This window comes from Ptychodera flava, chromosome 6, assembly GCF_041260155.1.
Source record: "Ptychodera flava strain L36383 chromosome 6, AS_Pfla_20210202, whole genome shotgun sequence".
Taxonomy (NCBI): domain Eukaryota; kingdom Metazoa; phylum Hemichordata; class Enteropneusta; family Ptychoderidae; genus Ptychodera; species Ptychodera flava.
The window spans coordinates 4,836,000-4,858,983 of NC_091933.1; the positions used below are offsets into that span (position 1 = coordinate 4,836,000).

The 22,984-nt window shown below is 38.1% G+C and overlaps 1 protein-coding gene across 4 annotated transcripts in view; it reads right to left on the minus strand.

Annotated features, from left to right (window-relative positions):
- The window catches only part of LOC139134655 (alpha-2-macroglobulin-like), a 154,517-nt gene that overhangs the window by 39,840 nt on the left and 91,693 nt on the right, over positions 1 to 22,984 (minus strand). For 3 of the 4 annotated variants that reach the window (XM_070701615.1, XM_070701613.1, XM_070701612.1), the window contains exons 11-16: positions 10,084 to 10,280; positions 9,823 to 9,972; positions 8,786 to 8,944; positions 2,598 to 2,697; positions 1,399 to 1,516; positions 169 to 397 (exon numbers count right to left, since the gene is read on the minus strand). In XM_070701615.1, the coding sequence (XP_070557716.1) occupies positions 169 to 397; positions 1,399 to 1,516; positions 2,598 to 2,697; positions 8,786 to 8,944; positions 9,823 to 9,972; positions 10,084 to 10,280 (953 nt within the window). The remainder of the gene's footprint in view (positions 1 to 168; positions 398 to 1,398; positions 1,517 to 2,597; positions 2,698 to 8,785; positions 8,945 to 9,822; positions 9,973 to 10,083; positions 10,281 to 22,984) is intronic. The other variant, XM_070701614.1, reaches the window with a different exon arrangement.

The window sequence follows — 22,984 nt, forward strand, 5'->3', positions numbered from 1 at the left end:
GGTAATACATTACCAGGTCTATGGGACATTTGGGAATTTCCAAATTCTGAAAACAGTTATTGATTTGTCTGTTTGTAGATATGAGAGCTGGAGATCCATAGAAACTGCCTATAAGCACGGGTAGCACTACTAATATTATGAAAAATAACTTGTGACTTTTGCACTCACTGTGAGACACTGTGACAGGTAGTTGGACACCGTGACCAAAATGGGTACTTTCTCTCCTCGGATCACAGAATATGGCAGTGTGTAGGACAGGAAGAAGGGCTGGAAGGCTTTCAGTTTAGCTGTTTCAGAAACGCCAACACCTTTATCAGATGAAGTACAAAATCCACTTCCAATCCACTCTGTGATAGTATGAGGTACTTCAACTTCCGTCACTGAATAACCGCTTTCACTACAACGAATAAAACGAAATATATTGACAAAGTGACTATAATTTTTTCTGCCCATCCACAAATTTTTATATATCTGGACAACTAAAATTATTATTAATTATTTTAAATGCTCTACATTGTGACTTTTGCTCGACACAATGCTATATTCTATACCTGCTCATTAATATTCATGTATTTTTATACAAAAGTTTTTATAAGAATGGTGGTTTTAACTGTATAAAGAAATTAAGTTCATATCATTTCACATGGCAAATACTAAGTATTTACCTGTTGAAGGACATTAGAGATGCAAATTACTTTACAACCATATCCATTTTCTGATATAAGGATTGCAGCATAAAGGTGAAATATGGAAAGCTGTTGCACGTTTTTTCTCACTCTCCTACACATCATTTTAACGCTCATTTGTAAATGAGATTGTGGAATTCATGATGATTTCCTACTTTTTGTTGGCCTGATGTACACAGCTTGCAAATTCTACCCTTATTTAGGTATTTTTGAAAATTCAGTATTTAATACCACTGTAGCTAAAGTAAGTTTACTGTTAAATTCTATCCATACAAAAGATTCATAAACTATAGGACAGTCTGTTCGATTTCATGATCTGAGGATTACAGCCACCTATGGCGACAACTGTGGTATTTGTTGGATTCTATTTTTGTCTATCTCTACCCTATTTTGATGTAGTGATGCTGCATATTACTGTTAGTCTGAGTGGTATGTTTTCTTCATCACCATTGCCCTGTATAAAGGTGACCCTAACTAAGAATTGTGTATGTTGAAATTTCATTCATATTTCAAATATATACATCTGAAGTACGGTTAATGCAGACAATATTCTAAAGTAACTTAAAGGACCATCTTCCCCACATTGATGTGATGTTTGTGAGTGTCACCAATAAGATGGTTTACTGTTGCGGATATGCCGATTCTCGCCAGTTGGATTGTATCTATATTGTAGTTAACAAAGATAGGTAAATGATCACTATATCCTACTTACCCTACTCTTTGAAGCTTCCAAAGCCAAGTTTCTGGGAAATATGTGCGAATATCCACTAGAGGAGAAAAGTTTTCCACGAATTTCCTTTTTTCTACCATTAGAATAGCTTGTAGATCATCTGGAGTTGGTGCAAAGTAGAAACCACCAAGTGTCACACATTTCAGTACATGACTTTATTGTGTTTTGCTTAAGGTACAATGTGCCTTGGGACAAATATTTTGACTTTCCACCTTTTCCATTCTTTTCTGATCTACCACTTGTGGGAGCTTGCTTTGAAGCTCTTGGAGTAAGAAAAACTTTCACCATCTCAGAAAATTTTACTTTTCTCCAGAGTTAATACAGGGATGGCAACCATTTTGAATTCCAAATGTCGGCAAATCTTTGGTAATTTTTTTCTCCAGTATAAACATTTGCACGGTGACCTTCGATTATTATTCTTGATTTTGAAAGAGAATGGTTGAAAAATACCTTGGGGAAAGTTTGAGCAAAGGTTAAAGTCTTACACCTCAGGGACAGATATTCGGACTCTAAAATTGTTTCTATTCTTTTCTGATCTACTTATTTTTGGGTCAATTTAAAACTCTCGGAGTAAAAAGCATTTCCACTGTATTAGTCGTTTAAAAATAGGAAGTTATATTTTGCCGAATAGAGTTAACACAGGTAGGGAACATTTTGAATTCTAAATATTAGTAAATGTTTGGTGATTTGTTTATCTGGTACTAAATTTTGCACAATGACCCCTGATATTCATTCTTAATTTGTATGAAAATTGTTGGACAGTTTGTGCAAGAGCTCTGGTCTTTCCCTTTCAAGGCGTATACTACATTAAGATTAGTATGCATCGCATCTTGAACACACACACAAAGTTTTTCAAATTTTCCATGCTGATAGGTCTGAGAAAATATTGTATTGTCATAGCAAATATGGACTTTGTTGAATATTCAGACATAAACAACTAAAGACTGGATAGGAAGACTGAGGCATAATCAATCCTGGAGGCATATATCTGATAATATTGTTTACTGTGACTATTATTCAAGTAATAATAATAAGAATGGAATATATAGTTAGCACAAGTTGGTATGTATTACACCTTCAGATTGAAAAACATGCCTCTCAGTTTGATATTCTGGAAGATAGCACCATTTCACCATGAAGTAATTATTATTGACAACTTAGCCATAAAAGTGACTGCAAACCTGTCGAGTCCATTTTCGAGCTCATTACCACTGGTGCTCTGCGGTTTTCACACGGCCTTGTTTCGAGAAGTACATCAGTCATGACCACCATATCGACATTCTTATGTTCCCATATAACGTCAAGTATTGATAGCCAACATTTGAATCGGAAATATGAGAGAGAGAGAGAGAGAGAGAGAGAGAGAGAGAGAGAGAGAGAGGGAGAGAGAGAGAGAGAGAGAGAGAGAGAGAGAGAGAGAAGCAATGTTCAATTACCCTTATGTACAATATTCCTCCTCTTCCTTGCATGTTATACCTTGTGCAAGGTCTGCATGCATAGTTTCCAAGTTGACATTCATTATGGCAACTTGATCTCCTGTCTAAAAATTGAAAATAATGACATAAATTATACTGCTCTAATATATCATAGCTGATGTACTCAGGTTTGCTTGTTATCAGAAAGTGGTCTCAAAAAGATGATTTGGATAACATATGAGAAAATTGGCCTTACAGTATGCAAATGTCATCATCATGCAATCAGACTTCATCAACATACACATAAAATATGCACATAAAAACAAAATAAACTGAACTGGGTAGCGCCAAGAATGTTCAGATGTTAGACACAGCACACAAGGTGACCAATCATGGTACAACACTGATCAGAATTCCCTATGTCTTTTACAGAGGGTTTCAGAACATGGCTACGCTTTAGCTATATGCACGTAATCTCTCGTGTACAGTTATGATATACCGTAGTCATTTTCGGATTGTATGACAACATCTCCATTTGAAGGTCTCCATCTCCATTAAACCATCACACATCTTTACACAATATCATACTGAGGTGATACTCCTTGTAGTTCTCAAAATACATAAAATAAGTAAAACATTCTACCATACCAATTGAAAAGTGTCCTCTGGTAATAAATGTATTAATATGAACAAATTTGGTCATCCGTCAAGCAAATCTCCCCAATTATCATATACCCTCATACTTATTATGGATGCAAGCAAAGAAAAAATAAACATGTATCGGGCAGTTCTACTCGAGGATGTTCAACGCTACCTGATATTAGAAGTTTATAGAGCCATGATCCTATAAGGCAAGTGTTTACATTGAGTCATTTTTAAACGCGTCAGTGGATTTTTTGATTTATCAGTCTAAGCTGACTTGAGTCAATCTAACTCTGGCCAGGACAATGGCACCTGCTGAAGAGCATACAAAATGATGATCATGAGCGAGTATGCAAATTGTGAATTCCTGGCTACATTTTGCCAAATTATCATGTGATCAACCAACACATTTTTTTTCAAAAGTACAAGAAATTATATGACTTACTGCTCAATATTGACATACTTGGGGAGTTATATTCCATTAAATAAACGTTTTTATCTTAAATTTTTGGTTATAATGGCAAATTTGGTAGAAAATAGATCATTCCAATCAGTCACACATTTTTTCGTTTAGTGTCTTTACTGTTCAAAGTTTTACTTTTGTGTTAGTTTACAATGACAATGAGAAAATTTAGAAAATCAAGCACAGTGACCCCATCTTTTTTCTTAAATATCTGATTATTCTCATATGCCAGAATTCAAAAATTCCCGATAACTTTCAAGGTTCCTGGTCTTCAATATCATGTGTTGCTCTCAGGTCTAATCTCATATACAAATTTCACTGTCATGAGCATCATTTGATCCAAACTCTTATTCAACTACATCAGAGTTAGAGCTATCTCTACAAGTGCCGATATGCAGTGACAGCTAGTGACACTAAGGTAGCAAGGCAGTAAATGTATTAACTTTTCAGATATTGTAGGGCTTGTGATTCCTACGCGGATTTTCAAATGAGACACAGCTTATTGGTATCAAAACTAGTGAGACATCCAAAAGACTCGTGAGGACTTTCAAAATGTTCTACGGTCGATATAATGACATTGTGGCCAAATATGACACCTCGGTCACTCAAATGATTAGCGACAGCATTCCCGGCTTTGACTTATAACAGTGATTCATATACTGTATCACTTCATACAATATTAGACAATTTTGGGACCAATCCTGACGGGTGTAGCATGCTAGCAGGGTACGCTTACCCATTCCGGACACCTGGTACCACCACTAACTATCAGTGGTTCAGGATGGTCCTACTTAAATTTGTAAATCTCAAATGTCCCATGGACCTGGTAATGTATTACCTTGAATGAAAATGATTATTGGACCAGTTTAATGTCATATTGCCAAACCCAGGTGGATATGTCTGCTGGTGGATTTCAGTCCCCGAGCATATCAGCAGCCTGGTATTCAATAATCTATATACAACATGAATAGTACAAGAAATTTGAATACCGGTTTGGGTCCAGACCGGATCGACAAAACTACCCCTGATGGGCCATTGAGGGCGAATGGTTCGTCAGCCAGAGTGTGCCCACAGATTATATTAAAAGATGTCCTTAAAGGAAATTTTGAATGTGACTGCTCTGTGTCGCCATGTCACACAAGGAATTGTAAAACATGTGCAATTTTAATAACTGACACTATAATACAGAGCAACTTATCCAAAAAGACATACCACACTAAGGCTTTTGAAGACCTTTCTTGCCAAACCAAAAACGTCATTTATGGCATTGACTGTACTTTGTGTGGGTTGATATATGTCGGAGAGACTGGAGAAAAACTATCTAAGAGAATGTGTGGCCATAGGTCAGGTATAAATAATAACTTGCCGACATGCCTATACACTCATTTTAACGGTCCTCGACATTCAATACTAAACATGAAAGTCAGAATATTGGAAAAAATATATCATCCTTCCAATAGTTCTAAACTTAGCAGGAGCTACCGCAAGCAACGTGAACACTATTGGATCACTGAACTTGGCACAGCTATGCCCTATGGATGTAACGATAACATTCTTGGGGTGGGTAATTTATCCAGCCCTAGGGGGAGTCGTGTAAATGTGATGGGTTTATTTAACTCTCACACTAGAAGACGACGAAGCCATGGGCATAGACATGGTAATACCAGCATTCCTCCCAAGTTCAGTGATCTATTGTCTATACTTAATCAGCCATTAGGAGTTCACAAAATAAGAACTACTTTGTTTGCTTGCTCCTTGCAGAAATTGAGATCTTTACTGTCAAGAGTTCAAACGATGAATATCAACCAAAACAGCCCTGATTATCGTTTAGTTCAAATTATAATCGACATCAGCAATTACCGGCTCTTTAAGCCAGTAAGGACAGAACTCTTGAACAGTGACAAGCGTTTATTTTTTCATGTACAATTTGCAAACAAAGGGATTGACCAAATAAACATCAGCAATATATTGCATGATAAGAAAGTTGTGGAAAAAATACCTCCATATTTTAAATTTCAAGAACCACCTATAGTTTCCTACTCATACACAAAAACCATTGGTAGGAAACTTTTCAACTATAACAATGTCTTGAAAAATTTCAACTTTCCTCCAAACAACAGCAGAACTTGCAATTGCTTGTCATCCCCTTTTGCTATAAACCACTTGGTCACATAATAACTGGTGACCTGTCAATCATTACCAACAGCAAACTCCGGCAACTCTTTCAATGTGGCCCAAAATATCGGGAGCCACAAAATATTAATTGGAAATTTAATTTCAAAATTATCATGGATGCCGCCAAAAAATATGCAAGACAGTGGGCTGCAGTTGAGGAAGTTAATGTGGAATGCCTCTCTGACTGGCTGAGCAAAGTCAGAGATAATTAACATCACGTATTTCACATCTCCGTTCTCCCACTAAAGGAGTAAATTCTTCCTCAGTATTAGATGACCCGTCTGTCAAAGCATGCCTTGATGCTTTACACAACGAATATGTTGTAGTTCCTGCAGACAAAGCTTCAAACAACATTATCTTTGTCTGTAAGAATTATTATATCCAGTGTATAATAGATGAATTAAATCTTCATTCAGATAAGAGTAATACAACCTATACTCTTTCCTCCCTTTCTGATGAAGATATTTTTTCAAACCATTCATCTATACTCAGTGAATTTGGCATTCCTTTGAAAGAGAAGGACAAAACACTGCCTATGTTGTATTGGATACCTAAACTGCACAAGAACCCTTACAAACATCGGTTTATTGCAGGATCAAGCAAATGCACTACTAAACATCTGTCACAATTATTGACTATAATTTTAACAACCATCAAAAATGGTCTTTTTCGATATTGTGACAAAGTGTATGAAACGAGTGGGTTGAATCAAATGTGGATATTAAAAAATTCCAAGGAATTGTTGCTTGATTTAAGAGTCAAGAAAAACAAGTACAGGTCAATCCGAACATTTGACTTTTCCACACTATACACCACAATTCCCCACGATAAACTTAAAACAAGGCTGTCATCTCTTGTTAAACAAACTTTCCTGCATAAAAATGGCAGTAAGGTACCAATACATTATCATCAAACATGGGTCAGGTTATTTTAGTAACAACATGGATGCCCAGCACAAATACACAGATGAAGAAATTATTAACATGCTTAATTTCTTAATCGACAACATATTTGTTAAGTTTGGTGGTATGACCTTTCAACAATCTATCGGCATACCAATGGGTACAAATTGTGCACCACTTCTTGCTGACTTATTTCTCTATTCATATGAAGCAGAGTTCCTACAATCTCTCTACAAAGCAGGGTCTAAAAAACTTGCAAGGCGTTTTAACAACACGCACAGATATATTGATGATCTGATTAGTCTAAACAATCCAGACATATCAAATTACTTACATCATATTTACCCTGATGAATTGGAAATCAAAGAAACAACTGAGAGTAGGAACTCAGCTTCATACCTTGATCTGTTCCTACAAGTGGGTACTAATGGGCTACACACTAAGCTGTATGACAAAAGGGATGATTTTGATTTTGAAATCATAAATTATCCCCACTTATCAAGTAATATTCCATCTGCACCTGCTTATGGTGTGTATGTGTCTCAACTTCTCAGATATTGTAGGGCTTGTGATTCCTACGCGGATTTTCAAATGAGACACAGCTTATTAGTATCAAAACTAGTGAGACAGGGATATACATCCAAAAGACTCGTGAGGACTTTCAAAAAGTTCTACGGTCGATATAATGACATTGTGGCCAAATATGACACCTCGGTCACTCAAATGATTAGCGACAGCATTCCCGGCTTTGACTTATAACAGTGATTCATATACTGTATCACTTCATACAATATTAGACAATTTTGGGACCAATCCTGACGGGTGTAGCATGCTAGCAGGGTACGCTTACCCATTCCGGACTCCTGGTACCACCACTAACTATCGGTGGTTCAGGATGGTCCTACTTAAATTTGTAAATCTCAAATGTCCCATGGACCTGGTAATGTATTACCTTGATTATTGGACCAGTTTAATGTCATATTGATTATTTTGACAATATTTTGTTCAGTTTATACAACTTTGTTCGTGTTCTTCTCCCTACACCATGTTGAGCTGCTTGTATTGAATTTTGCCGACACAGCCTGTGTATGTGTACTGTGCCTTATATAATTGATAAGTGATTTTCAGTCTTGACTCTATTTCAATTATCATCAAATACATTTTTATATATTGAGGCTGTGTCGACAACCCGAATATTGTGTGTTTCAACATACTATCGAGAGACAGAAGAAATTGTATTTGATAAATTGTATACTGAAATAATCGCAATCATACCAATCCATAATCCAATAACACTAGGTCAGAATTTGTAAGGCAATACCGGTAGTTGTAAACATAGATACAAAACAGCACAGACCAGACAGTAAATAGACGGTACACAAACAAAGTCACATTCATGAAAAAAAGATATATGGACCTCTGGCCAAAAGACCAAATTATCAACAGTTGCAGCTTCTGCCCCGTTAGTAGGCCCACTTGTTTTGATTTGTTACGAAAAATCATACAGGTTTAGACTTTTTTGAGACAAAAGTTATGAAATATGACAAAATGTTTCTAAATGTTGTCTAATTTAAACTAACATTAGAACAATTAGATTACATCATTACGTTATTCATACTTTATTGAATTATCTGAAAAACCTCGGAATTGGAAAATGTAAAGGTAAAAGGGAACGAAAAAAATCATTCCCCCGTGCCAATAGGCAGTGCAAAACTTTCTAGTCTCCTTAATTCTCCTTGATCCCTCACCATCTTTTCTGAACGCAGCCTTACCTTGAAGGCTGTCAAAGCATCATCGTATCGCGAGTATCGTCCATAATACCACAACTGTGGAATATCGTCCTGTATGAGAAAATCATCATCATCACAGTGGGTGCTTTCATCAACATTACTGTACTTTGACAGATCATATTCGTCAAGTGTTTGATATACCTGTAAAGCAGGAAAATTTACCATTTAACAAAACATGAAGCCAAATCTGTATCATATCCACATTTGAGAGCAATCTGTAACCTACTGAAAACTCGGCAAGATGATTTTTCACGATATTTTTATGAATTCATGCATCTTTTGATCAAAGATCTGATTGTTATCTTACAGAAACATGAACATTAAGTCACTGACTTTTAAGTCTGAAATTGTCAAGTCCTGGAAAATGCATCTTTTGTGAAATTTAGCTTAAAATCAACATTTTAGTGAGGTCACTGAAAATAGTTAATCCCACTGAAATATGCGGAAATTTGGAATTGATTACTAAAATCTTCAATGGTAATCTACGGAACAAAATATCATGGCCAAAATACCGGCGTACATCCTCAGTCCTTCATGCGTTGGTTATTGTACTCATGCTCCTGGATGAACTCACTACTTATCCCCATAAAACATAAAAGTGCTAAGCACAAGTATATAGAGCCAAGTTCTTAGGAAGCCAAATTTCTTAGTTAAGCACAATTGATGGATAAAAGATGCACTTGAACTTTCCATTTTCAGTGTAATTGTAGAAGAAAATGACCACTGTACATATGGCCACTTTGTATTTCCTTAAATGTCAAAGAAGAGCTAAATTACAAGCTCAGTTTTCCAATCACTAACTTTTTTATTTATGGCTGTCATTACATGCCATTTTTCTGTACTATTGGCAGGCTTTTCCTGCTATCAATTGTTCATTTAACCTTCACTTAGGAAGCAGGTGCATGCTCATGAAAATATTCCTGGTAAGCCAGCAGCTCAAGAATCAATGACTGGCTTCAAGGGCAGAGAGTGACAGGGCAAGTAGTGGATTGCTGGAAGAGATAACACTATACACTTACCTTGTCCTTGGTAAGTTGGTCACCAGTCTTCATCAGATGGACACTTTTGTCAATAACTCCAATTGCACAGAGCGAACCTGGAGCAGCAGTTACTTCAAGTTGTGTGCTTGCACCAGGTAGCGTTTCATCTTCTGCAAATTGCAGCTTCACCTGTTGCCGTAACGAAACACCAAATGATCACATTCATGACATAGAAACTCTATGAGGAGATCACTTATATGCCTCACATTTAGAAGAATCGAACTCCGAACCAACACCCACCTCGTTCTCCAATTTCTGTTGAACCTTAAATTTAATACTGTCAGCTATCACTTCACCATCACCCCGGATGTAGTACAGGAGTAATTTACAATCAGGTGCCATTTCTCGACCTATTGGTAGGGTCAAGGTGAATTCACGATAGGCAACTGGCTCTGCAATCTCAACTGTTGGGTCAGCATGTAGTGGCCAATATTCATCTGTGGAACAACAAGAAAAGCACATTATTTTAGATATAGTTACGCACACAAATATAAAAAATCTCCTCTCTCTCTCTCTCTCTCTCTCTCTCTCTCTCTCTCTCTCTCTCTCTCATATATATATCGATTATATATCTTCATGTACACAAGAGAGAGAGAGAGAGAGAGAGAGAGAGAGAGAGAGAGAGAGAGAGAGAGAGAGAGAGAGGGGGGGGTGAGAGAGAGAAATTTGTTGAGTTTTGCTACAGCATCTGCCTGTCATTTACTCAGCAATCATGCACATAAGACCAGAAAGGTTGAATATAAAAGTTTTTATTATACTTTGTGTATTTTTGTCCTTCTTTATTGTCCTTACGTTTTTTACTTTGTAATGTGCATATCTATAGAGAGAGGGAAATGCGCATGCGTTCACAGTGTGAATACGCTGTTTTAAGTAGCTCCTATTGGTTTTACATGATAAATCTATCTCTGGCACTGTCATGCTACAATGTGAGGACTGTGGAACATATGCCAGAATCCGTGACAAATTACGTCCACTCCTTCTGATGTCGTGATTCTTGATATATCATATTCTAAAACACTTGTTTTGACATTTTCGATTTGAAATTTTGATGATCTGAGTCGTGACAATGCCCCAGTCCTCAAACGTTCACAGTGAATAAAACAGAAGGAAGATGCAAGACATCCTTCTTTTTATATATATAAATACAACGGCACCAGACTGTAAATCAAATAAGTCAAAACGTCGTTTTAGCGTGACCAATCACGTCCAGGAGCTGTGTCATCTTTCAGCTATTCTGGGCTATCATGCCAACTATATCATTGGGCACATTGCTTTTATTCCTTCTGGCCTATACAAATTTAATATTCGATAAGGTACACTTCTTGTATGTGAGTTTGACCCTGGTTTGACCCAGAATTTGACCCAAAGCGCCCTCTATCGTTAATTTGATGGAAACGGGGCAGAATTCATGGCAATCATGTTGCTAAAAAGGCTTTGCTACAGCATCAACTTTAATCTTTCATTTTTTTCAAATTGTTAAAGATGTCATATATATACAAATTATTTTGTGAACGTCATATTAAGACCATCAAGATTTTTAAAAAACTTAAAATTTCGCAAGTTATAAAATGTACCAGTCAAGCTCGAGCACGATTATGAGATCACCCAAAACGGGCGGCCGGTCGCAGCTGTTGACCGGCTTTCATTGGCAGCACCCGCGTACTCGTGTGCGGGATACAGGGTAGCTGTACGTATCCACGGAGTTGTTGTGCGGTCGGTGTTAGTTTCCAGTTTTTATATGCTTGCTAACTACCAGAATGCGAAAACAGCGAAAGAAAACACTCATAAACGAAACAGCACTGCTAAACAAATATCAGTACGACGGGTGTCTACTGAGAAGGGTACGGCCGCATTTAACGTAGCTCTGCATGGCTGTGTGTTACGGAGTTATACGGCCTCCTACCACAGCCCGGCTGACTGCCATAGACAAAATCGCTGGTAGAACCTCGGAAATACGGCCCGCAGTTTCTCCGCTGAAAAAGCCGATTTTGAATCCAAAACTTGCATTGATCTACTTTTTCGAGCACACCCACCTCGCTTAGGTACATGATGACTCAGTGTGCTTAGCTGCGCTTGTAAATTTACGCAGAGCCCAATTTTCTCTCTAGGCCTATATGCGGGGGAAGCGTTCGTAATTAGTGTGAGCAGTTTTATTGCAGTTCACTGCAGTGGCTTCGATATCTATTACTGAAAATGGTTGTTATCTGATTCAACCCATGAGCACTCGGGCGAAAACCAGCCCTGCAAACAACATGAACAAAAGAGCATCGCGATATCGAACTTCTAAAGTCGACGTTCATCGAGGAGTGCAACCAGAGAAAATTATGAAATATGTAACAAATCTGATGAGAAAAAAGAAAAACATTTACAGGATATATAGAAAATGTTCATCGTCGATAGTAAATAGCCCAGTGGTTGTTAGAAATAATGTTAATTACAGACTGTTACATCACGATGTTCATTTGTTTGCAAGGCTGGTTTTCGCGCGAGCTTGTCCAGATCTTTAAGGTTGCGAAATCTCCGATATATATCGGAAAGTATTTACCGCGATTTGAAAAATCTGTAGTAACGTCCGTTTTTCGAAGTTGGGGTCGAACTGAGGAAGTCGAGCTTGCTCAGATCTGTAAAGTGATGAAATCTTCGATATAAGCTTATATTGGATATTTACCCGCGATATGGACAATCGAGTTATGGGTATCGTCTATCGCTGTAAATAATGTATTTCGTGGAAGACCAGCCAAAACTCCCGATGATGTCCGATCGGTCCTCTGTCCAAGTCCCGATCGTCAAGTAATTTTTTTAAAGCCTACATGTAAAGAATGTATTTCGTGCAAGGCCCTCCCGGAAACTCCCGATGATATCCGATCGGTCCTTTCGACGAAGTCCCGCTAGTAATTATGTGTATGAAGTTTCGTGTGGACATTTAATGAAAAAATGCTTTAAATGTAAAATGTATTTCTTGAACGAATAATTTTAATAGTGTAAAACATGCAGGATTCTTGACTACCGGCCATGGATGCTATTTTTGAACTAAGAGTCGGACAGAGGTAGTCGGGTGGTCTGATCTGTTAGGGAGCATTCGTTTTTACAGGGAGGGGGTCGGTGGAAATCAGGGGGGGTTGACTTTTACGAAACCGTTTTTAAGGGGGGTCAAATTTTGCAATCAATGACTGGAAGGGGGTCAAATTTGTATGAGTTATGGAAAAAATTTGACTTTTGAATTTCACAGAAATGTTACTTGGTCCTTCATACAAAATCTATGAGTAGTCTATGAGAAGCTATGAATAATTTCCTTTAAATACAAAACTAGCTAAATCTGTGTTTTTATAGACTCTTGATTATTGACATTAACGTTCTTGATTAGACTAGGGCGATTACAAGTTCATGTGTGTGCAAGAAATTTGATTTTGGAACGTCACCAAAAATATTGATTCTCTTTAAATTGTGGTATGTGAGGAAACTTTGAATATATTTTTTACAATACAAAACTAGCTATTAAAATCAGTGTTTAAAAAAGTTTGACAATTGATATAAATGTACGTGACAAGAATATTATATTTAAAAGAGCAGATCTGAAAAACCAATATGACAATTTAACCCAGTGATTATTTGTAAAGTTCAAAAAGGATTCTTTGAAAGGTCAAAGGTCAAATGGGAAATTATAATTCAATTAAGATATTATTGATACGGACTTTGACATCTGGGGGATGGTCGCTGTTTTTTTGTGCATGAAAATTCAAGGGGTGGGTAGCTCTTTTTCTTGCAAACACTTTTGAAGGGCCTAATTTTTCAGCCCAGGGCCATAGGGTGCGAAGGTTTAATGAATCAAATCTGATGATTTTTTGAGGGGTCACATTTTACAATTGATGAATTGAGGGGGGGGGGGGTTAAATTTTAGAAATTTGATTTGGAGGGGGGTAGCTTACATTTTCATTTGTCCTTCAAATTCCACCGACCCCCTCCCCGTAAAAACGAATGCTCCCTTAGGTGGTTAAATCTCCGATATACATTGGATATTTACCCACGATTTGACAAAGTATCGTCTAGTATCAGAGTTAAAGTCCGAAATCGCCTATATTTATCGGGTTAATATTGGTGATTTTGAAGACTCGGCGTGTCGAGACACAGTGCAAGGAAATCTAGTATGATCGTTTGGTATCGATATTAGAGTCTCGGAATTGCCGATATTTATAGGGTAAATATCAGCTATTTCTCAGCGTGCCAAGAAACGATAGGCAAGAGGTCGTTCTAGGCTGAGGTGTAGTCCCGAAATTGCCCATATTTATCGGTTTATATCGGCGATTTCGCAGACCTTTGAAAGGTGCAGAACATAACTTAGTATCTTGACAGTTTTTAACATTTTAGGCCCTATTACCTCCGACTCGCCGGACTTTCTTTAGCCACTCACTGTCTTTGAAGGAGCCGCTCTGTGGGAAAACGGTAAAAACTAAGACCGTTTTTGTTCTTCCTTTAGTCGTTTTTTGCACCCAACTACACTTAATTCACTCTTCATTCTACTGAGCATTAAAAAGTTGTAACATGCAGAACTATACTAGAAAGTCATAGACTCCAATGCTACGGTAAGCTGTCACACACGATAAAAATTACAAACGACCTCAAAAGAGGGCTAAAACTGCAGCAAGTGAAAAATAATACAGTAAAAAATTAGGTCGACCAGCGAGAGATAATACTTGCTAAAACGCAGAGGATAAAAAGTGCAACAAGTTAAAACAAATACAGTAAAATTACTGACCGACCAGCGGGAAATAAAACACTTGCAAAGCACAGAGAATAAAAACGCAGACGTTTCGGATGCGACCCTTCTTCAGTGTCGCACTCGAAACGTCTGCGTTTTTATTCTCTGTGCTTTGCAAGTGTATATTCTGCCCCGTTTTTAGCAATGATGATTGCCCTGTATATTCTGCCCCGTTTCCATCAAACTAACGATAGAGGGCGCTGTGGGTCAAACTCTGGGTCAAACTCACATGCAAGAAGTGTACCTTATCGAATATTAAATTTGTATAGGCCAGAAGGAATAAAAGCAATGTGTCCAATGATATAGTTGGCACGATGATAGCCCAGAACAGCTGAAAGATGACACATCACCTGGACGTGATTGGTCACGCTAAAACGACGTTTTGACTTATTTGATTTAAAGTCTGGTGCCGTTGTATTGATATATATATATATAAAGAAGGATGTCTTGCATCTGCCTTCTGTTTTATTCACTGTGAACGTTTGAGGACTGGGGCATTGTCACGACTTAGATTATCGAAATTTCAAATCGAAAATGTCAAAACAAGTGTTTTAGAATATGATATATCAAGAATCACGACATCATCAGGAGTGGACGTAATTTGTCACGGATTATATGCCAGAATGTTTCCCCGTGTCAGGGTGACTTGGATCTGTGTACCAAATACGAAAAAAGAGGTTTCCTGTGAATGTCCATGATCGTAACCGCAGCGAGTCGTCAGTGTCGTCGAACACTGGCATGGCAGGTACGTCAACTAATCCTCCTCTATCAGGTAATGCTGGTAGGGTAAATACAAGTCAACAGCGATTGCGAAGTTCCTGCTTACATCTCAACTTGCAAGAGAGGATGCAGTCTGAACTTTTATGTTTTGTCTCCAACCAAATGGATGTGCTGGCATTCGATGACATCGTAAAACTGTGTAAGGGGTGGACCATTTGATATCCTGGGGGGGGGGGGCTTGGAAGATTTGGGGAAAAAAAGATGCCAGGTGGAGTTGCTCGAAAACAAAAATCTGGCTTTAAGTGGCTGATGGAAAAAACAATTATGGACCATTGCGACTCGGAAAAAAAATCTTGGCAATTGTTCGATGCACACTGCAGCATCAATAAAAATCAAGCAGTAGCTCTGGAGCTTAAAGCATAAACCATTTCAAGCTTGAGGAATTAAAGCTTAGAAGCTTAGAATTTATTAAACGAGGAACTGAAATAAATACACAAACAAAAACACTGAAAAATTGTCAAAAGTTACAGCTACTATCACTGTAGCTTTCAGCAACTGAAAACAAGAACTCGTCTGGAACAAAACCAATAAATATTTGTCAAAAAATAAAGCAAAACACCAAAACTTTTAAAAGTCTCAAGGACACTGTGCTCTTTGGTTTGAATTGGTAATAGTACATACAAGTTCTCATACTGATTGAGTTCAGCAGACATCTGGTCAGCCAGGGAGCAATATGTCATATGGAAAAGTTCAATCATCAGTATTTTGTATGAAGTCACACAATCATTGTTCCTTTTCAACTATAGTGTCAACAATGTCATTCAATATTTCTTTTGCAATCATCTCTTCTTCAGAGAGATCATCACTCGTAGTGACAGTACTGAAGGACCAGTGGTTTAAATATGATGGTTTGACTGAAAAAACAAAATCCTGGAAGTGGTCTCATTGAGGAAGATTTTCACACTATTTCAGACGGCTTTTCTCTCAGTCAATGTCATCTCCTTTATATTCTTAATCACTGAATATGAACAATTGTACAGTATACATGACCTTCTAATTAGAGGAAGTATGCTGAAATTGAAATTGCCCACCAGTGTTTTCCAGAAATGTGTAAATCTGAATGTATGGATTTTGTCAAAATACCACAAGAAGAGAGACAGCCATGAACTGGGTCAAGTGGACTCAGTCAGTCAAGTGGATTGTTCAACTTGCTAATATCACTCATCAAACCAGGATACTTGTCAGACAATGACATATTTTTTTCAAGCACAAGTAAATGCCATAAATGTACATGATTTTACAAATATATGTAGGATACCATCATCTCTTCTGATGACACCAGTGATGTTCTCAGAAAAGTTTTCACTGTAAGTTTGTTAATGCTTAATGTAGAACTCAGTAATCAGGTTGTTTGATTTGTATTTTCAGTGTGTTACCCATGGTATAAATATGTAAAGATCTATAAACTGATATTTTTGTAAAGTGAATCAAAAATGTACATGTATTTACATATCTTTATTTAGTTTCTTGAATATAGTGTGTGTGCGATAGACAGCATCTTGTTACTGGGTGTGAAAAACCAAGCAAACAAACATTGCACCGAAATTTGGTAAAAAAAATATATCTCGAAGAAGGAAAGTGAAAAAAAAGTTGCCAGCATATGCCCTGTAGAAAAAAATACTTCATGGTGAAGCAGGTGGGAAAAAAATGATGGCTGTCCACCAATCTTCCAAGCCCCCCCCCCCCCAGGATATCAAATGGTCCACCTTAAATTTTTATAGTGACGATGATATTGAACAGGCTTAGGTGCTTTTATTTGATGTGTGCGGAGAATTTACCTCGCGGCGCTTTAATCTTTTCACCCCAGTTCCCTGTATACAGGTCCAACTTTACCATAGAAAACAATGGATTTGGGACAAACCATGGTGGTGAAAGGGTTAAGAGACGACAGGGTCAGTATAAAACACAATCTAATGTGCAGGACATTGTGAATATTCCAATCTTTGTGGCTCAAGATCTGTCCAAGTTACCTCCGGTCGATTACAACTATTTTAATGTCTCAACTTTGCTAACGAAGATTAACCAATGGAGCTATTGGTAACAGTAATAGATGTATGCACACTGATGAAGATCCAACGTTTAAGTGCAATGCAGTTATTGGGAGTTAGAGCGAAGATGCTAGAGGTGCCAATGAAAACAATGATGCGGTTACAACAGTTCTGCATAGTCGACGTAGACGTAATCGGTCTTGTTATGCAGATATAGTTGCCAACGGAAGCCATCTCCAAGTTCAAACTCGGATGATACCCCGACGCTAATGGATGATTATGGCTTTGCTATAATCATTGTTAACGTCCGGAGGGACACGGGGGAAAGGGTTTAGACCTTGACATGTATGGGTCACCATGCGCCACCTACTCCTACCACTTGCTGGATGCACTTGAGACGTAACCTTTAAGGTATCTACCGACTGCCCTCATTAATCGTTATCTAAACAACTTGCGTCACTCTTTCCACGTCCAATATCCATGCGCATATCCATGATATCAGTGTGATCAAAGCTATAGCCCGTCCATTTCAACTTCTGCCACGCTAAGTTCACACCACAAAATTCCCGCCCACCCTCCGCAAAAAAGGAAGTCTCGCTGCAGGGTAGCAACTCACAATAAAAGATACTGTATGTCTCTATATTGCTTGCTTTACACAATAAAGTTCCAGGGGGTACTGTCATGGGTCTGCCGTAGGCGACCGGTAACGCGTTGCCCGATGCACGGTACCCAGAGCCCGGTACTGCCGTCCAGGCTGCCATGACGCCTCGTCGCCCCTGCCTTTGCAGTACATGCATAAGGCCAAAAAAAATAAATAGTTTGTTTCTCATCCCCGCGCGCGTCAATGTAGACCCGCCGCGCCAACCTTTTTTTTGCGTCTCAAGAGGGAACGAAAAAAAAAGAAAAAAAAAAACAAAACTAAGAACAAATTAAACCGTTCAGATCATACCAAAGCAACACAAATATTTTATGATATACAAAACTGAACTAGACAGAACATTGAACATCACACAGTGCTGTAACATTCCATTCAGAATCGAACTGTACACTATGTCATTGAAAGCTATCAAAACTGCATTCTGCACTAATAGTCAAAAAGCAGCACTGTTTATATGCTAAAAATTTGCTGTGCATTTATCTCTGCATGCATTCCTATGTTCTCATGTTGTAAGCGCGTTGTTGTTGATGGTTGAATAAAAAAAAGTAGCAGCAAAAAAAAACCGCGTCACCGCATCATTTTTGCAAGATGCCTAGGATGAGAAACAAACTATTTTTTTTTGGCCTAACCCCGGATTTCGGCCAAACACTTGTCTCCGTGTTGTTCCTTAGCGTTAATTGTGTGCTATCAGCTGCAAACCAGAGAATATCTGATAGTGTACAAACGCATACACTTACCGCAATGACGAGACGTAGAAAGTTTATGCTTGGCAGCAAAAAACACTCTAGCCTTATACATGTTGTTTTGCAAAGAAAGTCACTGTTTGTCAGCAAACTCAAGCCAGGCACTGAATATGATCACATAATTCGATATATAGCCTATATCTGATGTAATCCATGTCGATGTTGTGGATTGTGAAAAACGTACGACGAAATAGAGATTATACGCTTCCTTTCGGATAATTGTTACTGCGCCGAATGTTTGAACTTTGCTGAAACCCAATGCCTGGCCGGAAGGCGTTTTAACTCGCAAGTTCTATCAGAAAATAAGAAAATAACAACATGAATCGTTTTGTACAACTGTCGCTCTGTGAAGAATTCATTGAATGTATTTGGCCATCTCTGTGAAAATCTTGTGTCTGCTGCAAGAATACAGGTTGACAAACGATTATATATCTTCTCTTTCTAAGGCTGCTTTCACAAAAAAAACGATTAGGGGGCTTGAGGAATCGCGATTGAAATCTTATATTTTTCAGATCCCCCTCAATACTCTGTTATGTAGGTCATTTTCCCCACACTCATCATGACCTGAGTTCAATTAGTCTAGAACATTCCCAAGGTCACTGCCCTTGATGACCTCACAACCTTTGAATTCAATTAGTCATGTTTGGAATGTTCTGGAAAGTTGATTAGTTGTGTAAGGAGATAATTTTAGAACAGTAATTAGCATGTCAATAAAGTTCTAGATTGTTCTTACATGCCTTTATAAAAGGGACGTGCACAGCTTCCAGTCAGACTTTTGGGATCGTGTCTCTTGTGTGTTACTAAACTCCAGCAGTAGTCATTCTCAAGACTTTTCAAGACCTTCACTGTCAACGCTGGATTTATACTGTGGACTTTGTGCAGCTTCAAGCCTGCAAGCCAAAGGACTGTTCATTCATCCGACTGACTGGTACAACTCTGAGACTGGAGCTTTGCCGTCCCAGCTGAGATAAGTAGTCTGTACACTTTTAAAGCTTGTACTCTATCCCTGACTTAGCAATTAGTTTTATTTTTGTAATAAATTTTGTTTAAACGTTAACTGCTGAGTTCACCCTTTTGTTCGTTTTCTCTGCACGTAACAAATTGGGGGCTCGTCCGGGAGCCGAATATTTTTGAGCCGTTTGACAACATTTTGCCTGCCTTTTCAAAACTACTGTATACTGTGAACTCAGCGAAATTTAATCATGGCGGAATTTAAACCAGACGAAATGGATGACCTTGATCAGGACACATTTGATTCCCTCAGAAAAGACGACCTCATAACACTGGCCAATTTCCTTAAGGTAGAAGTTAAACGATCTATGCGCAAGCGAGAAATACAGTTCAAGATTGCAAAACATTTAGTTAAATCAGGCCATTTTGAGGAGTCTGCCTTAAAAGATTATGAGCCCGAGTCTACGTCTGAACTCAGAAAATTAGAATTAGAAATGCAGACAAATTTGGAGATCAAGAAACTAGAATTACAAATGAGAGAGAAAGAATTAGAAATGGAAGAAAGACAAAGGGAGAAAGAAAGAGAGGAAAAAGAAAAGGAAAGAGAATTAGCAGAACACCGACTGCAGTTAGAAATGAGACGTTTAGAGCTTAGAAAGTCAGGAAAATTCTTCCCTTCAGACAATTTTGACATCACTAAGCATTTCAGGTTAGTTCCCCCTTTCCAAGAAAAGGATGTTGATAAATATTTCCTCATTTTGAGAAAATTGCTCAGAGTCTGATTGGCCTAAGGAGTCCTGGTCTATGCTTTTGCAGAGTGCTTTGGTGGGTAAAGCCAGAGAAATTTACATTCAGTTGTCAGTAGAGCAGGCTTCAGATTATGATTCTGTGAAGGAATTAATCTCAAGGGCTATGAGTTGGTGCCTGAAGCTTACCGTCAGAAATTTAGGGATTGTGAGAAGGTGAAGGATCAAACTTACGTTGAATTTGCTCGAACAAAAGAACAACTGTTTGATCGTTGGTGCTCTTCTGAAAGGTCAGTCAGAATTATGACAAATTACGACAGCTCGTTTTGATTGAGGAATTTAAAAGGTGCATCGGGAGTGACATCAAGACGTTTATCAATGAACAAAAGGCAGATACATTGGAGGTTGCTGCACGTTTGGCCGATGATTATTCATTGACCCACAAATCTTCATTTCTCAGCAAACCATCCCAGTCCTTTTCATACAGAAACAATGCAGGTAAATTTAACTCCTCCTTTCATCCAAGAATTTTTCAAAGGAGAGTAGAAAATCAAATGACAACAGTTCACAAAATTCAAGTAACACTTCCACATCATCAGATCCCAAGTCTCAATCTCCTTCTGACAAACAGTTCGGTACACTTTCTTGTAATTATTGTAAGAAAGACGGCCATTTAATGTCAGATTGTTTCAAATTGAAAAGAAAACGTGAAGGTCAAAGTGGTCAAAGTGGATCTAAGCCCACCGGCTTTATTTCTTCATCAACTCAATTAGAGTCTAATAATGTGTGCAACACATTTTCTGAGGTTAAACCCCTCTTATCCCCAATTAATGAGGTCAAGGTCAATTCTTCTCAAGATAGCATTATGGGTATTTTCGAACCATTTATTCATGATGGTTTTATATCACTTTCTAGTGATTTTTCTTCCGCTACCCCTGTCAAAATTTTAAGAGATACCGGGGCTTCCAGTCTCTTTTGTTGGCAGATACCGTGCCGTTTTCTGAAAAGTCATTTTCAGGTTCTAAAGTTCTTATTAAGGGGGTAGATTGCAATGACTTTATTCCTGTTCCTCTCCATAATGTCTATTTGTCTTCGGACTTTGTTTCTGGACCTGTGACTTTAGGTATTAGGCCTTTTTTGCCTTTTGAAGGGATTCACCTTCTTCTTGGAAACGACCTTGCTGGGGACAAGGTCATTACTAATCCACTTGTGACTGATAATCCTAGTTTAGATCAGGATCCAGAGCCAATTGAACAAGAGATACCCGATTTATTTCCTTCATGTGCATTACTCGAGCCATGTCAAAGAAAACTTCTGAGAATCAAAATACTCTCAAAAATAATGTCACAGATGTTGACTTAAATGACACCTTTCTCAGTCAGGTGTTTGACACGGATCATTCCGTTATCCCTCGTGGATTTGAAACTTCCAGTAAAACTTCTGCTGACCAAAGTCAGACATTTTCTAGATCAAATCTCATTGCAGAACAACACAAAGACCCAGATATTTTGTCTTTGTTTGACAGGGTAGATGATGAAGGTAAAACTTCGGATAGCTCTGTTTCCTATTATACAAAATCTGGTATTCTCATGCGTAAATGGAGACCTCCAGATGTTTTGGTTGATGACGATTGGGCTATAAAACATCAAATTGTGATTCCAAAGCCCTATCGTGCTGAAATATTGCGCCTGGCCCATGAAACGCCCTGGGCTGGTCACTTAGGAGTCAGGAAAACTTATCATAAAATTCTCAGTCACTTTTATTGGCCTAATCTCAGGCAGGACGTAGCACATTTCTGTAAAACTTGTCACACATGTCAAATGGTAGGAAAGCCGAATCAGACCATTCCAAAGGCCCCTTTACAGCCAATTCCTGCATTTCAAGAACCATTTAGTAGGATTCTAATAGACTGTGTTGGGCCCCTACCAAAAACAAGATCAGGAAATGAGTACATGCTGACAATAATGTGTACATCAACTCGGTTCCCAGAAGCCATACCACTGAGAAATATAAAGACAAAGACTATAGTGAGAGCTTTAGTCAAATTTTTCACTTTATTGGCCTCCCTAAATGTGTCCAGTCCGATCAAGGCTCCAACTTTATGTCTGGAATTTTTCAACAAGTAATGGATCAGCTAGGCATTAAACAGTATAGGTCATCCGCCTATCATCCAGAAAGTCAGGGTGCTCTTGAGCGATTTCATCAAACTTTGAAAAACATGATTAGGACCTACTGTTTTGACACAGAGAAGCAGTGGGATGAAGGAATTCATTTTTTGCTCTTTGCTGTTAGAGAGTCAATTCAGGAGTCTCTTGGTTTTAGCCCATTTGAGCTTGTATTTGGACATACAGTCCGTGGCCCACTTAAGCTCGTTAAGAGAAATTCCTATCAGACGATGATGATTGTCTGAATATTTTGCAATATGTGTCAGATTTTCGTACGAAACTCTCTAAAGCATGTGAATTAGCCAGAGAAAATCTTGAGTCATCTCAGCAGTCAATGAAAACCAAATACGATAA